The following is a 17641-nucleotide window of genomic DNA, read 5'->3' as shown; positions in this document are numbered from 1 at the left end:
TAACTATACACAATGCTGGCGATGGTGCCCGTTGGCGGTAAGTGAAACAAAAGCACTAGAGAAGAAGCTTTTTTAAAATGTAATTACAAACAAATAAGAAAGAAAAAGTCCATCTGCCATCTCACATTAACACTACAAAATGTGATTTGACTTGCTCCTCTTCCTTTTCCTTTCCCCCTTTTATTTTCAATGCTGTTGAGTAATGCCGCCTGGACTTTGGATGTACACATTGTTTTGTAGCAGTCTGAGCTGTTTGAGTACTGACGTCATGATGATTTTTTCCCCTTGCACATCTTACTCAGAGTTAACTGAACTCCAGTTTGGCTGGTTTTATTAATGCACTTCCTGCCCCCACTTCCTTTCCTCCTTTTCCTCTTTCCCAAACCTCTGTTTGTAGCTATGACTGTTCTTTCTTTGCCCTTGACAGCTCTCTTTCCTGCCCGTGACAGCCTTCCTGACTTTCTCTCTTCTCTTCCCCCCCGCTTTTTTGTTCTCCTTACCCAAGCTCTCTTCCTACCCTTTGCCCTAGTCCTTCCCCACCCCTTCTCTGTTCGGTGCAGCTATTGGTCTCTTTTGCTGACTGGTGGTTTCTGATTGGTTCTGGCCATTTTTCCTTTAAGTGCTTGGGTGCTTTCTGCTCTAGCAGCTAGTGGAAGCTCTTGCCCCATTCTAATCCTTGTCTGTGAGAGCCTCGCTCTTCACTTTCTCCTGTCTTTCCAAAATTGATTGTTTTTTTCTTTCTTTTATTTGTGTGTGTGTGTTTTTTAACTGCATGCTCTCAGTCTCATCATTGTTGTATCCCATTCTTTCTTTTAAATGTGAAATGTTGATATGATTTGGTGGGTCAAACTAGAGTAAATGGAGTTTCCAGCTCTTTTCCTCACACAGGAAGATCATCACTATACAAATCCTGAAAGACATATTAAAAGATTTTTGGTTCCAATTCTACCTAAAATTGATGTGGTTTTTTTTTTTTTTTTTTTGGTAACAAATTTATCACTATTCAAATTTAACATAATATAAATTCCCAGAGCGAAATAAGACATATTATATTTTGTATGTTTTATAATTCTTTTAAAAACTGGCCTGTTTTTATATACCTGACAACATAGTATATAACCAGGTTCTATGGTAAGGCTTTACCCTCCTTGCAAGAGCTTTAAGGCTGGTTCTGACATTGGGCTGCAGTATCCTGGCTTCTAAGCTCCATTCATCTTTTCTTCATCAGCACCATCTTTGTAACGTCTACTTACCTTACCACTGAGAATGCTTTAATTATGCAGTTCTGTAATGAGGGTAGAGAGTACCATAAAACAAAAGAAACATAAGCTCTATTTTTTGAATTCTTTTAAGTGCCTGATTTAAAGGCCTTATGAAAACTTTCTTCATTTTAAATGAATGGGCCACATAATCTAGAAAATTCAAAATCTAAGTTCCTATATTTGTTTACTGACCTCAAACAGTAAAATCTCATACAAGCATATAAAAAAAGCTGAACATCAGAACAGGTAAAATCCACAGATTTTTTTTCCTATCTTCCTATAAATTTATTTCCTGACCAGTATAGCAAGCCTCTGTTTTGTTAATGAACTTCAAAGTTCACGTGCACACAGAGCTGTTTCCAATTACTTTTTTCCATATTTTCTCACTGCAGAGACTTCTCTCTTTAAAAGATCTCCAAAGAACTTGCAGATGTACTTTTTCTTTGGAGGCCTGGATGGTAAAGTTGTCCTAGTTTTCCATTTGGAGACCAAGAAACTGCATTTTACTCTTGTTAGCCTCATTTAATGAACACTTTAATTAAAATACTAATATTAATATTTTATACTGTTATATTAATTATTTAAATCAATTTTCTCTGAAATTTACATTTTAAACTGAATACTTTGTTATTGAATGAGCACCTCCATATTCCCTAATGTGGTTTACTTCCTCCCTGCCCCTTCTTTCTACTTTGTATCTGTAGGTGAATAATGCTACAGCACGTGTAATGACCAATAAGAAGATGGTCACACCATATGCAAATGGTAAGAGGTTACGAGTCATCTTCGGAAAGATGTCGTTTATTCTCTCACAAACATCAAAGACTTTTTCTTGATTTCAGTCTTCAGTTTGTTTCGTGTACGCTGAAGTATTTTCTTTACCTAGGAGAGTTAATTTTTATAAATTACTTTCTGTTAAAGTTTTTTTAGTTATTAAGGTGTTATAGTCTCAGTAAAGTTCATTTTATACAGTGCGAACACATCATTTGAGGTTACCTATTAACCCAAGTTAGGCCCCCCGTGGGCACCCTCTTTTTTTTTAGCTGCTGTAGTTCTTTGTAATATGTTAGGCTTGTCCAGGGTACCCCTGGATCTTACTTATCTGAACATAATAATTGGCATAATTCTTGACCCCTTGTTCTTTTAAAAGAATGCTCTAGAGGCAGCAGCCACGGGGTGTGTGTGTTGGGGAGGGGTACGTGCGCATATTTTCTGTTTTCTATTCCGTGGCTACCTGTTATACAGTGAGTTTTATAAATGTTTCTCATGAAGAAGGAATTTTTCTGTGAATATTTTGTCTAACAAAAACAGAACTTTTGCTTCAGTTGTCAAATTTAATCTAGGCTCATATTCCCTAAGTGAGGTAGGATATAATTTTAATCTGTTGTACAACAGTGGTTTTGCAAACTGTGTTCTACAGGACCATCTTGGGGGGAAAAAGAAAACTGAATGGACTGGGTCTTGAGGCCTACAGCTCTACTTTGGTGGACCTCATTCTCTGTTGTATGTTTTAGAGTTGTGTATAAGATTTTATCTAGAATAAAAAGGGGAGTTTCTCCCCTTTTATTGCTTTATAAAAGTTTGAACCTACTGCTGGAGTATGACAGTATGTGCTGGTAGTATCTTAAATCAAGTAGAAGTGTATTAGTGTTGAGTATATCCCGGGAGGTCTTCAATAAATATGTGTAGCCCAGCTTTTCAAATAGATTATAGAAATCAGCATAATTTGCATTTATCAGCATAATTTGCATTTTCCTTACTCATTTTACTAGTGGTATATCTTGGGATACCACCACCTCCCACTTTACCTTTTGTTTTCTTCTTTTCACTGCTATCACAGAAACAGAAGTTTCTGCAATTTTGATAAAAATCCAATTTAAACTAAATCAGAAGGAGAGTATGTCAGATTTCCTTTCGATCCAGTGAGAATGGTGGAGCAGAAAGAGCTGCTGACTAGAGTTGAGAAGACAGAAATTCTCCTTCTAGATTTGACTCTTCATTTTACTCTGTGACAGTGGGCCAATTTCCTAACCTATCTGATTCTGTTTTCACCTCTGTCAAGTAGCAGTCACAGAATTTTAGCACCACAAGGCTCTTCTTTAGAAGTCATCAAAATCCAACCCTCCTAGCTTATTAACTAGGAAATGAAGCCCAGGGAAGTGTAGTCCTTACTCTTTGTCCCAGAGGTGGTACCTATCTTACTGCTCTCTTTGGGGTTTGTGAAAGTCAAATGACATAAACAACTGTAAAAATACATTGTAAAGTGTACAAAACTGAACGTATTCAAGATATTGTTGACAGTGTACCATTATATACCATTATTATAATGTGCATCCATTGTATGCATTTAAATGGAGTGCTTAAGTAATAGTGCCATTGATAGGAAAGGAAAAGTTCATTTTTTAATATTATTCTAAATCACTATTCAAGCCCACTGGAGCCAGACTTTAGAAACATGCAGCTCCCGTGTTAGAGATTCTGAAAAGAGTGTGCTAGGTGCCTTCTGGTGAATTCTCAGCATTTTAGTTCATGTTGGCTTTGAGTCCCTTGATTTGTCTGATTGAAGAACATTTGTGCTTTTGCAACTCCGGTAGGATTTGAATCCAGATTTTGAAATTTTTATGCAGAATAATGAAGAGGCATGTCTGTGAGCACATAAAATAATGAATGGGGGATTGGACTGATTCCGAATGAATGGATTTTGTCTTGAATAATGTCTTTGCTTACAGCCATTGAAATCTGTTAATTGGCCTTTTCTTCTTTCCATTCACATATTTATAGAGTAGCAGTGGCACAATGTTATAAAAGAATTAAACCAAAGAGCCAATCTTTCAGAAAAATTAAATGGCATATTTATGTATAAAATTCAACAAATATTTATTAATTAAAGTTTTCACATGGAATTCTCTAACTATCAGTGGGTAATAGTGCATTTTTCTTTTTTTTTTTACTACTTGCCATATTCCTATAAATATAAAAAAGGGAATGTAGAAATGAAGTTGATATCAAACCTAATGTTGTTTGGAAATACTTAAAATTTATAAATGTTTAAGCTAATGTTCAGCAGCGGTCTTGTATCCATTAGCTCAAAGGTCTGATTAACATAAATATGCTTATTGCAAATTAAAATCTCAGAAGACGTGCACCAAAGTTGGGAATGTACCTTGAATTTTATTATTGCATGTCTCTCCTTAGTGCCTTGGTTAACTCCAGTGAAATCCCAGTGGGAAATCCCAATGAAGGAAGATTTCCATTTACCCAGAATACCATTAGCATGGTATAAATGAACATGGAATTCAGAGGTCCAGGTCAAATTTGAATTCAGTCAAAGGATACCCTTATCAAACAATTAGAGTAGTAAACAGTGTTAAGATGATATAGAAGACAGTGCATCACAGTGTGACAGAGAATGATATATATTCTGCCTTTTTCCTTCTTCTAAACAAAGATTAGGTCATTAAGCCGTTCTATGAGAGACCGTATACCAAACCCCAGGATTTATTTATATTTCTTTTTCCTTCTCTCATTCCCTCTCCATCTTCCTACGTCCCAATTTTTTTCTCACGTCCTCTTTACCCCCACCACTCCCCTGCCAAATCTTCATTATCCCTTCACTGTGCTAGTCCTGCTTAAAGATGACCAGGTCCAGAAATGTCATCACCCTCTCATATAAACCCCCGCTGGCATTCTAAAGAGAAGCTGGTACCAGGCAAAAATGAACCCAGAGGTGTCTGAAGCCAACTTACACATCACTCCTTTTCCTTATATTCCTCATTATGGTTTTAAATATTTACTGTCCTCTCTTCCATTTCAGGTTGGAAATTAAGCCCAGTAGTTGGAGCTGTATATGGGCCCGAGTTGTACGCAGGTAGTATTTAAGTTAATTTTTCCATTTGTGTTATTCATATGTATTTAAAAAATCTATTGTTTTTCAGTTTCCTATTCCTTTGTAATCTTTTTGCACTTTTTCATTTCTTAAATGCACTCAGCATCCAGCTTTCAAGCAGATGTGTCCCTAGGCAATGACGCAGCAGTGCCCCTGTCAGGAAGAGGGGGCATCAACACTTACATTCCTTTAATCAGTAAGTAGCCTATGTTGACCTGGCATGGCTTTTGACTGTTGTGAGTAAACAGTGATGTGTTGGTCTTTTTTTTCCCCCAAATATAATACATAACTGAAAAGGAGGCATTCACGAGAAAGATAAATACTATCACAGTGCCCTGTCCTGCTTAGCCTGTGCTAGAATCTTTTTGACCAAATGTTAAGATGGCCAAAAAGCATAAATAGTTGGAAAAGTTAGAAGGGGGTGAGGACACGTAAAGAAAATTTTAGTCTGCACTTTGTAATGAAGAAAACAAAAGAAGTAATTATTTGTGGAATGTATTGTACATGTTATCTGCAAGTCAGCTTTGGGCCCTTGAGTCGAATATCACTGAAAAGCCCCTCCTGTATTATTGATGATTCTCAGCTCTGTTGATATCTCTAAAGTCATTTTGACCTGAACCATTTAGCCATTTAGCAAGAGATATAATTAAACAGAGTTCAGTGGACATGGAATCAGTGTCTCTGTGTGCTTTCTAGAGGATAGCACACTTAAAATAGGCCCTTAGAAAATGTCTGCCTCTTTAAAGGATTACAAGGCTGCAGGGGAGAGGTAGTTTCCCTCTCACCTCACATTTCTGAATTGAAATATTTTAGATAAAGAATAAGGTTGACTAATGAAATGTCTGAAGACTACTGTGTGCCTTGGAGTGTGGCAGCATGTCAAAACACAAAAGAATATTCTTATGAAGAATAATTATTATATGTAGGTAATAACGTTTGGAAACAGAGTTAATAATTAGCCAGTGAAAGAGTTTATATCAATCAATTTAAACTGCCCGTAGAAATTAAAAGTCTCATCTCCATTATGGCAGTAGTGCTCAGAGCTTCCTGACCCGTTTCTCCTCAGCTTGCATTGTAAGGCTGAAATTGGGAAGGAGCAAAGCAAACTCACTCAAGATTTGTGATGAATGAGGCATGGAGTCAATTAGTTTGGGCATATTGCATATTTCCATTTCTTTTTGAGAAAAGATGTAATGTCGAGGTGTCTTTCCTATAATTGGTGCAAAGCAAGCTGTGATTGTACACGTGCTGTTGAATGCAAGTTGGCATTTCTGTTGTATTTTGGGTCTCCCTTTAGTTCCTGGCTTCCCTTACCCAACTGCAGCCACCACGGCGGCCGCTTTCAGAGGAGCCCACCTGAGGGGCAGGGGGCGGACAGTATACGGTGCAGTCCGAGCGGTACCTCCAACAGCCATTCCCGCCTATCCAGGGTAAGCAGTAGATTCCAAAATAAGCAGCCGCACAAAAACAGAAAACCTTGGCCCTCGTATAACTTCTGGGATGTTGCCGTGCCACATAGTAGAGATTCTGTGAATATTTGCAAATTAACGGATTAGATGGCAAGAACCATACCATTGTCAGAATGTAACAAAATATCAATTCATTATATAAATCTTCATTTTGGCCACCTTAAGCCCTCACAGTAGTGGCTTAAGACAGTAGCCAGAGCTGTCTTGTGTTCACTAGCAGTGTGTTGGCATGGAGTTCACTCAGCATCGCACGAATTTGGATTAACACTCCTGCAGAGAACCAAACTAGAAGCTCAAGACTGTAGTGCAAGACTGCATCTGCTGGATTCACCCCCTCACCACCACCCTTATTGGGGCTGAGGCTCTCACATGTGCCCTCCCTTGTGGTTTCACCGCCTGGGTGGTGAGCAGCAGAGCTAGTTACCCACAATGGATTTGCTTTCTTTGTAGGAAATGGATTAAAAGAGGTTAATTCAAAGATGAACCAAGTCCAATTGAATCAAGGGAGAAAGGGAGAAGTAGGAAGAGTTAAACTACAGTTGGCTTCCAAATGATAACAAAACAACTAATGGAGCTGAGCATCCTTCACCCTTTGATTTTTGTACGGAGGGTGTCTCATGCAGTGGAATGATTCCATAGCAACAAATAAATCCTTTGTTACTGAATGGGGGAGAAGGAGTGAAGATGGCAGGTTTTGTTTTCAGTTGTTTCTCAGTGTCAACCTAAAATGTATATTTTTGTAAAGAGTGGACTTTTATAAGTTAGTTGTATCAGGACTTTCTTTCTTCAAAGATGTGACGTTTGTGTTCTTCATCTTTTCTCTGCCTGTGACAGGTTTTTTTTCCATATTCTTAATGAAGAATAAACAGCGGCAGAGGAGCCTATTCATTGCTACATAGTTAAAATGTAAAGGGAAAGAGCCTCCTTTGTAGGTCCTTTTCTGACAGCAAAATTGACTGTGAGGTGTACTAATATAGCATTCATTCATAGACCAAAGGGACATGCCATTTGGGGTCCTCAATTACACAGAATTAAAGCATTTTTATCAGACAAGACAAATATGCATGTTGAAATGGGCAGGCTTCAGAAGCCACTGGAAGGGAACGACTTTAGAAATAAACTTGTTTGCAGTTTATAGATGTTTAAATCCCATGCATTCCATCATCTCCATCTTCTGCCATTACTTACTTTTAATTTTATCCTTTTTTTTCTCTCAACTTGACCTTTGACCTTCAACCTCTGACATCTCCTTTTAAAGAAGTGAATAAAGATGCAGTATTATTTCATCAAGAAATAGTCAAGTAAAACATAAAACGGAACCTTGGAAGTTGTACACACTAGGAAAATTGTTTTATGAAGCGTCTTCCATTTCAGTCCAAGAGATTTTACCATCATGTTTGCAAAGAGATACTGCTCACCAGAAACATGGGACTTCTTTATTTTGTAATATTCCTGAGTTACTTTATAAAGTGGTTGAATTCGTTCCTATTCAAGATAGGTCATTTTAGTATATTGGCCAAACTTGAGAACCCATTCTCTACCAAGTCTGTGTCAGGTATATATTTGCTCAAAGATATTTTATCTTTATGTCTAATCACATCAATTTCTGTGCATTACATTGAACACTAATTTCCCATGTTTTCTTTTTTATTAACTAAACCACCTGTTTACATGGAAGATGGCAAGGAATAAGTCCAGTATTTTATGAGGAATGGCCTAAAATTGCTTTTCAGCTTAGTAAACTAATTTTATCATTAATCATTGTGTTCTAGCCTCCTTGTGGCATTTGATATAGGGAATATTGGAATTCTTCTAGAATTTAGGTGAATATTCCCAGTGAGTGATACAGCTTAGCATAAAATGTATTCGTTTTTAATGCCACCACTCTTCTCTATAGAAGAAATATTTTTCAGTCATTGCCTATATCCCCTTACTGAAATAGTTGAAGGCTAATTAATCACCACTTGGCATCAGTGCTTTGCATTTTATAAGCCTTCGCATTATGAACAAGTCTCTTTTTTACTAAAATGCAATTGAGAGGCAGATTACTTTCTAATATCATACTTTAACTGCAGTTGGAGACTGTGAAAATGGACAGAATTCAGCTAACTGAACCTCACGGATGAGTTTAATTTGCCTGTTGTATAATACAAGGGCACAGCATAATTGGGGCATTGCAAAGTGTGATCATACTATCCAGTAAATACAACAAAATGTCACTGGGAGTAGAATTCAGAAACTTTCCAACTACATATAAAAAATAAGTTATTTTCATATTCAAGTTAAAAATATAATTTGATAACCTCACTTGCTAGTTTGTTTATGGTAGCAGAGAAGGTAGTGGTGAAAATTTCCAGCTTGTTTAGGTGAATAAATGATAAATAGATCTTCTAATTTTAAATATCCAAATCTTGATTTAACAAATATGAATAAGAAAGTCATCTTTTTTCTCTACTGCTATTCCATATCTTTTGGTCCCAAAATAATGTTTTGGGGAAGTTATATGCACAAAATACCTCAAAAAGTTTGAAATCTATATTTTAATTATAATAGTTTAGTGTTGCTTAGGATTAAAAAAAGAGTCATGTATTTTGTTTGTTCAATACAAATTCATTTTCTGAACAGAGAGTAAACGCTTCTATTCCTAATCAGCTACCTTCTCAGTTTTATTCATTTAAATAAAACAGGTCATGCCCAGAACCTCAGTTATCAGTTGAATTTTTCAGAATTCCATGAATATTCTTATGGTCAAAAAAGAACCCTTAAAGTCTTCCAGTTACTCCTCCCACTCTGGATTATATTGTTACTATCTGGGATCCCCACTGCACCTTTCAATTCTTGGACCTTGGACCAATCACCTTAACCTTTAGCTCATTATCTCTGCTTGTGAAAGCAATGCATTGTGGGTATTTTTGGTTGTGTTTTGTTTTTTTTTTTTAATTACATTTCTCTGTTTACTTTGGTCAGAATTGATTGACTTGTTTTTCTGAGGTGTTGCATTGGTTCTTAAAATGCTGAATAATAATACTTTGCATGCTTGTGTGATCAGCCAAATCTTATCGCATGTCTAATGTGCAGGGTAAAAAAGCAGGTGATGTATGGATATCAGGAAAAAAAAATTACATGTTATTATGAAACTGATAACAAAATACTAAACATAATTTTGAAACATACTTTGCATACAGGTCCTGCCCTAGTGGAATTCTTTGGGTTCTTTTTCTTTTTCATGTTAACCCCTCTCTACACAACCACTGCCCGCCGCCGCCCCCCCCCCCCCCACACACACACATAGACACACATACACATACACACACCCCTTTTGGTGCTCTTTAAAGAAAAACTTCCTCTTAGGACAAACTTATTTTTTAAAAAATACTCCAGATATGAAAAGTTGGTGTTTCCAATCCAGCAGATTTTCGATAGCTGTATTAGGCCCTCTGGGAATACGCTTTAGTATTTTCATCCTACTTTAATTACCAGATTGGCAGGCGGTTCCTTCCAGGGTTTCCTTCCTCCCCTGCCATGCCTGTCCCGGAGCTGCCGAGAGAGCTTGTGCCCCTGTGCTCCTCCTGGCTGACTGACCCCGGCCCCAAGCCCAGGGTCCGTATTCATACATCACCTGCCCGTGTAGAGCGCATGTGCATGCTGCCGTCCTCAATAACCGGAATGTGTTTCTGTTCTTTTGTTTTTTTGTTTTTGTTTTTGTGTGGATTTTCTGCAGTGTGGTTTACCAGGACGGATTTTACGGTGCTGACCTCTATGTAAGTACACACACTGGGGCCTTCTCGACCCCATCCCCTGACAAGCCAGCCTTTTTTTTCTGTTTCTTTGGTTTGGTTTTGGTTTTTTTTTCTTTTTTTAATATAATTTAATTTTTATTTTCATTTTCCTTGTGGATATATATATATATATTTATATATTTAAGAATGCAAGCATGCTTCTCTGCCACTGCGCTTGCCCCTGGGTGCAAAAACTAAGCCTTTGGGTTTCCTGATCATTGCTAGAGTCAGTCTACTGGACATATTCTTTTCCCTTCCCTACACCCACAGATGTTCTGTGTATCACAAATACACTTGCGAGATGATCAGCAGGTTTAAAGTCTTTTCTTACTGTCGTCTCATGTGCATACATAAATAACAGAACTAGCTTAGCCTGAAACCAACTCTTTCCCTTTTCTGCTTTTCTTCTCATTTCACATCCCTCTTTAGATCACTAGAGCTTTGATTTATGTAGATGGCAGGAAGCTTTCTGAAATGTGTGTTTTTCCTATTTCACATAATTGGAGAGAGCATTGTCTTGTGAAAGTGAAATAAGGAACTGATGCCACTGAAGGGTGGGTAGGAATAAGAGGAAACCGCATACTCAGTGCATAAGGCTTTTCTGTATCAGAAGGTCCACAGCCAGTGGGGCTCTGTCCTTAAGAGCCAGCTAGAGGGAAACAAGTGGCATCATTAGCAACCTAGACTCTTTTACAGACATTTGACCATTGTACAAGATTTGTTGATTTGACCAGCCATGCTAACATCTTTATTACCATCCATTATTTAAACAGTCTAGCTATAGCTCAAGTTCCATGATTGGTGGTCACATATTATTTAAAATATGGACAAAGTGATGTAACTGACAAAAAAGAGTCAAGTTTTTGAGTTTTGCAAGTCTTTTATTAGGACCTCTCTCCAAAGATCTTTTTCTGAATGCAAGCTTGGTCTAACCACCCACATTGTTAAGAAACAATTTCCTGAGAAAAACTTGTCAGCATGAAATGATTCCTTGGGCATAGGGTAGAATTGTCTGGAAATGCTTTCTCTACCCTAACCTCCCCAGAGTCAATAAGGGTACCTTTTTAATGAACTGTTTCCACAGTCTGCCAGAGATTCTCGGCAATCTGAAAACGTTAATGAACTTTCAGAATGCACTTGGAGGCCCTCTGTGTTGCAGGAACTAGAGACAGGATAGAGCAGCCCTCTGAGATTTGGTGGGTGAGTTGTACACACCTGGCCTGTTTAGAGCAGGCCTTCAAAGTACGCTTTAATTTAACACATGCTTGAAGGAACCTAAGCCATGATTTGGTCCAACGCTCTCACTTTGCAGATATGTTTCTTAGAGAGAGTGTGACTTACCCAGATTACCTAAATTATTTGTTTAGCCAAGCATAAAACCCAAATAATCCATATTTCATTACCTCTGTTAGTACTTTAATTAAAATCCACAACTTTCCTCCAGTGGTTTTCAAGAGGTAATGAAAGATCTTTTTTTCTTGAGCTCACCGCGAAACTTGAGGGTTGGGAAACAAATCCTACTTTTACACCAAAGTGCACTTTTCTAAATATACGTATTTATATATGCTCTTAGCATGTACATTCTCCCATATACGTTAGTATCCATAGTCTCATGAAACTCATCTTTATGTTATTTAAGTTGTTTTCTTGAAATCTGGTCTGTTAGAGTACACTTCCACTTGAATTATTTCTTAAGTCAAGTTTTTTTTTTCTCAAATATCTTCCTTATTTGGGTATTTCCTAAGTGTGGCCTACTTCTACCTTATTAAGATTTGCCTACTCTCACCTTGTTAACTCAACCAACCAAATATTTGTTTACAGTTCTCTCACTTCCTTAGTTTACAGTATATGATTTTATTAAGAGAGAGATGGTTTTTCTGTAGTTGTTGAGAAAATACTCTTGAATTTTTTTTTATTTACCAACTGGATCACCTTATCAAGCTGAACAGAAGTAATTCAGTGACCTTGCCAAAACATTTTTTTGACCAGTGGCCCCTTGTTGATGAAAAGACTGAATAGTAATGGTATTTTTATTTCTTAGTTCTTATCTTAAAGCAGTTACTTGGAGGAAAAAGTAGTGCTGAAATAATACCCGAACTCAAGAATGAAAAACAAGAATACATGAGGAGGGAACTGTTGAGTGAGGCCTAGTGCAATTTTTAATACAGCTCTTAAAACTTCATATTCCCTGCCCCACAAACAAACAACAACAAAAACCTCTTATCATTTTACCTTGAGTTTGTTTCTGTTTCTCTCTGTACATTTTCCCTTATGTGGAAATCTATCAATATACGTTTAGTTCTCGTTTCCTCAGAAAAGAAGGTTAGAAATAGAAAGAGAGGAGGGTTTATCTAGTATAAAAAGTGCCCTGAACCCAAGCTTGAAGAGACAACATGAGGGAAAAGAGTTTGTTACTGGTTTTATTTAAGTTATATTAATTTAGACTATTAACTGTGAAGGTTGTTTGTTTTTTTGTTTTGGTTATCTCTTTCCCTGTTCTGCTCTTAGGCCGTAATCCCTGCTAGCCATTTTCTTCTTCGCTGTGTCTTTTGTGACACATTCCTCTCAGGAGAACTGATCTAGCAATTGTGCCCATGATTTGTAAAGAGACTCCCCTTGCTGACTTGGGAGTGTAGCAGATAGATTATGTGTCTGCCCGCCCCGTCTTTTTTTCATCAGTAGAAAAGACATCATTCACCCTAATTCACTTTTTTAATGGGATAACAAACTGCTCCTAATTCTCATCCTGTGAAAAGCATGCTTGCATCCAAAGGAAAGAAAAGGCTGGTGGGCCCCTTAGCGGGCTTTTTTGTATGATTGTTTTCCTTCCACAGCTGTGTTTTTTGAACTGCTCTTCCTGTGTTCTGTTATAGAATAGTCTTACAGGAACCAATCATTAGCGCTAAAATACCTCAGGTAGGAGTGCCAGTGTGACCTGCCAATCAATCAGATTGTGGATTGCAGTGAAAAAATTGAATTATACTAACCATTCCAGCTCCACGTTAGAGATGGGAACAGAGGCTTTTTTGGACAAGCAAGACTTGTGAGCGTGTGATCTAAGCCCTGCTACCTCAGCAGTGCACCCAGTCAAGTTCCTTACAAGAGGGCATTTCCTCCAAAATTCAGTGCTCCTGTCCCATTGCCACACATCCGCCCCAGGTGTGTTATATGCACTGTCCCATCACTGCCACCTCTTTTAGTTTGTCAATCACATTTATCCCATGGTGTTTAAACTGGTCTTTTATATTTGGAGAGCTTAGAAATTTGGGACATTTTCTTACTACTGTGAAAGAAATGAGAAAAGGGAGAAGGTAGAATCCGTCTAAACAGGACTCTGAATCTTGAATTGGACCCTGTCGTGAAATCATAGTAGTAATTGGGCTGTGCTGCTATGTAAGTTTGAAGTTGTCTTAAAAATCTAGACTTACTGGGACTCTAAAATTGAAACATGTATTTCCCTTGCCCTCTTTTCCTTTCACCTTAAAACTAGATTAGTGAGTGCATTTGGATAATGATGCACTGTTAGATTCGTTGAGAGCTGGGTGCTAGGAAAAAGAAAACAATAGACAGCTTTTCACAATTCAGTTAGTTTATTTATGTGGCTACCCCGCAAGCTTTGGGAAATGAACTGATTGGGAGAGGTGTGGAATAGTAGTGTTCGAAAGGGTTAGTTAATTAAACATCATCTCTCATCCATCATAAAAGTAGTAAGTGGAAGATACCAAGTTGGTCATAAAAATTTCTTTCCTTAACCCCAATTTTAATAATAATAAGATAAATTTAAAAGATTTTCCTTAAAAATTTCTCTTATCTACTCTTCCAAGTAGATAGGTCTCTCAATCAAAAGCAGTAACAATATTATCATTATTATGAGTTTTGTATTCACATCTGTGTTATTCACATTTAATCAAAGGTGCCATATTGCCACGGAAGAACTCTGTTCTAATGAGCCCTCCTCATACAAGTTCAGTCTAGAGCAGTGGATCTCAGCCGGAGTGGGGAGGAGGTGAGGGAAAGGAGGGAGTTAGAATCGTGTAGAGACAAAGTGATTCCCAGAGGCACAGCCTTAGACCCAAGCTAGCTGGACTGGATCTCTGCTCTGCTGTAGTGATTTGAAGCATCGCACCTGCCATTCTCCCCACTCTCCCACCCCCACCCCCCAACTCCCCTTGCTCTATAAATCTATACATCACATGTAGGGAACAAGCTTTCATTTTGTCTGCTGGTCTTGAAATACACATTCTTCTCCTCAGTGTCACATAATGTCATTGTCTTCCAGGTAGAAAGAAGGTGTCTTGACATCACATGCTCACCAAAGTCCTGTTTTATTGTAAATCCTAAAACAAAAAAGTAATAATAAAATTAATGGCCAGGTGAAAATCAAGACAAGAGAGGATTAAACTTGGATAGGCAAGGAAAGGTCAGGTATAAGAGGGAGGATACGTAGAACCCTTCCATTTTGTTCTAGTTAAAACACAGCTACAGAACTGTGCAGAAGAATCATGTGGTCAGCGTGGCAATGCTGTAAAGTTCACTAGACAATAAAATTGGTTCAGAGTGGAGTAGAAAATCCCTAGGAGGTGACATTGGGTAATGCAAAAGTGAGACTTTAACAACAACAACAACAAAAGGATCTTAAAGGTAACAGCATTTTCCTTTGAAAAAGCTGGAAGTTGAAGGCAGGGATGTGTTACGGATATGAGAAAGGATAGCACATGGGAAATACTTTAGAAGAACACCGGATCAGAATGTATGGGTGTTGACAGAGGGCAAGTATACAGGTGAGCACTGCGGGTCAGAACTGAATCAGGAAGGTTGAACTGGGGAGTGATATAGCATTGGGCTGTCCCAGTTGGGAGCACTAGGAATCATTCAGAATGAATTACAAAGGAATAAGAAAGTAATTATTTTTAAAGGGGCATGTGGATATTTGGACCAGGCTTAGCCATGCCAAATTTATCCAGCTGTCAGGTTCCAGAAAGCTGTCCGTGTGTGCCCTCTGACATTAGGGTGTGCTGTGGCCATGCTAATCCCCATTTTTTGTTTTATTTCAAATCACACACAGATAGAATCTGCAAACTGCTTCAGATCAAACAGGTCTGATTGTGTGTAAATACATATGTCCTTTTTAATTTTTATTATTAATGGTTGCTTCAGTTTTGCATCGGTGCATGGTTAAAAGCAATACACATCAGCTATCTCATGACTTCATATCTCCAAATGAATTATTTCTCCTCTTTTTTTGTTTGTTTGTTTGTGCAGTCAGCTGAAGAAATGTTAACATCTCACTCTAAATCTCTCAGTGGAGTCTCTGTTCCCTTCTCTGATATAACAGATGGGTTACTGCTTGTTATAATTATTAACATTGTGGTGTGGGCCAGGGCTAGGGTGGGCGAGATTGACTCTTCTTTGGGCTGGGGAGGGGCCAGTCGTTAGGGTCTGGAATGTTAACTCAAGTGGTGACTGACTGTTTCCGTAATACCAGGTCGTTGTGGCTGCACGCTCTAGTAATTGAGGCTGTGTACTTCACCGAGCTTGTGGTAGAGCCTAGGGCAAACCGCTGTCCCAAGAGAATGCTGGGATAGATAGAGTTAGCCAATCTGAGTCTGAACGTGGTGATTTTGCTGGTTGTTCTAGCTCCAGATGTTGGCATGCTTAGTTCTTAATGTGATTAATAAATGTGGCGCCATATCCCCTCCCCACGCCTGAACCCTGTCTCTCCTACCCCTCCCCCACCCTTGTTCTTTTTGAAAAACTTAAGAAACAGCAATGAAACCCTTGGTGTTTCAAACTGCACTTTGTTCTCATGTTCCATAAACAACTTCAGATTTGCTAATAGAAGTGAAAGTTGAAAAAACAGTTTCTCAGCCTGGATTCTTTATGCGTTCCAAAATCCAGAATAGAAATAAATATATCTGAATGTTCATTGGCTTATATTATGGTTAGATATTTTGTTGAATAACCAGTTTAAAGCACCAGCAGAAATACTTTGGACTAAGAATACAGCTAAGAGGAGGAATCCATGACATACAATTTAATTTTTCTAACTTTGGGGTAGTCATCAATGAATTACCAAATCAGTTTATTGCGATATTACCTGCCCATCCCAAACACGGACCCCTCCCCTTTAAAGGGCCTCTCTATAGCACCATTATTATAAAGTAATCAGAAGAGTAGACATGTGGAAATATTATCTGCTTTTCTAAAAAATTAATGTAGTTTTTCTTAAAATTCTGTTGATACTCTTCTTGAGCCTTTTGTTGCCAGTAAAATATTTGCATGCCTGTCCTGTGTTCCTGAATTTGAATAGCAGAGAACCTCATCAAATTCAAACTCCAGAGTCAGAGTTCACTCATAACAGAAGGAAAGGACTGCAGGTAGATTATCTTTATTTCCTTCTGGCTTGGAGGGAGCCTTCTCTTCCACAGCCTGATCCATTTAAAATTGTCTTGATTAACAATAACATTACCCCCAAACCACTGAGGTTCCGATGGCTTCTTGCAGGTTGAGGAAACTGAGGGGAAATGGCTATCAGTAACCTCATTCAGAATCTCCTTTTTTCCCCATGATTAGTCCAATACAGCTCAAATTTAATGATTTAATACAATCCCCAGTATCTCTGACATACCGAGACTTAACTGAGAGTCTAGTTAGTACTTTCATGAGAATGCATACCTCTGTCCCATGGCATAGAACTTCAGTTTTTAAATGTTTTACTCAGAAAGATATAAATTAGGCTTCAATTGCTTTTATTACCTTGACTTTTTCAATTTTTAGAGATTATTTTGGATTTTGAAGGAATGCTAAAGAGAGAAACCTCATGGTGCTTGTTTACCACATTATCCTCATTTACAAAGATGTTTTACTAAACATGGCCCCTCTGTAAACTTCACACTAGCAAACTTTAATTCTAAACTAGTGGAACCATCTCTAGTGATACCAAAAAATTGAGCCTTCAAGGTTCATATAAAGCTTAAAATTTCAACTGTGATGATTAGCATGTTGTTTTGTTTAACAATCCTTTTACTGTTTCATTTTTTCTTTAGAAGTTTAAAAGGTAAAGAGACACTTGAGTTAGCTTATACATAAATGTATATGCTTATGTGTGTATGTATGGCAGTGTGTATGTTGCCGCCTGGATGTACGGCTTTGCCCAAATCAGTCTGGCCTGCCTGTTCCCATAGACCTGGCTAGAATTCAGAGGAAGCGTGTGAATCACAGATAGCCCCCGAGGGTACTTCCTGC

General features: G+C 38.0%; 1 protein-coding gene across 10 annotated transcripts in view; it reads left to right on the top strand.

Moving 5' to 3' along the window:
* The window catches only part of RBFOX2 (RNA binding fox-1 homolog 2), a 274079-nt gene that overhangs the window by 246441 nt on the left and 9997 nt on the right, over window positions 1-17641 (top strand). For 4 of the 10 annotated variants that reach the window (XM_068561291.1, XM_068561290.1, XM_068561297.1 and 1 more), the window contains 5 exons: window positions 1967-2027; window positions 5077-5130; window positions 5252-5346; window positions 6436-6578; window positions 10339-10378. In XM_068561291.1, coding sequence (XP_068417392.1) covers window positions 1967-2027; window positions 5077-5130; window positions 5252-5346; window positions 6436-6578; window positions 10339-10378 — 393 coding nt within the window. Of the gene's footprint in view, window positions 1-1966; window positions 2028-5076; window positions 5131-5251; window positions 5347-6435; window positions 6579-10338; window positions 10379-15461; window positions 15525-17641 lie in introns of those variants that run through there. The other 6 variants (XM_068561293.1, XM_068561292.1, XM_068561300.1 and 3 more) reach the window with 5 other exon arrangements.

Source organism: Eschrichtius robustus, chromosome 13 (assembly GCF_028021215.1).
Source record: "Eschrichtius robustus isolate mEscRob2 chromosome 13, mEscRob2.pri, whole genome shotgun sequence".
NCBI classification, from domain to species: Eukaryota; Metazoa; Chordata; class Mammalia; order Artiodactyla; family Eschrichtiidae; genus Eschrichtius; species Eschrichtius robustus.
This window is presented reverse-complemented; position numbering and strand designations above follow the sequence as displayed.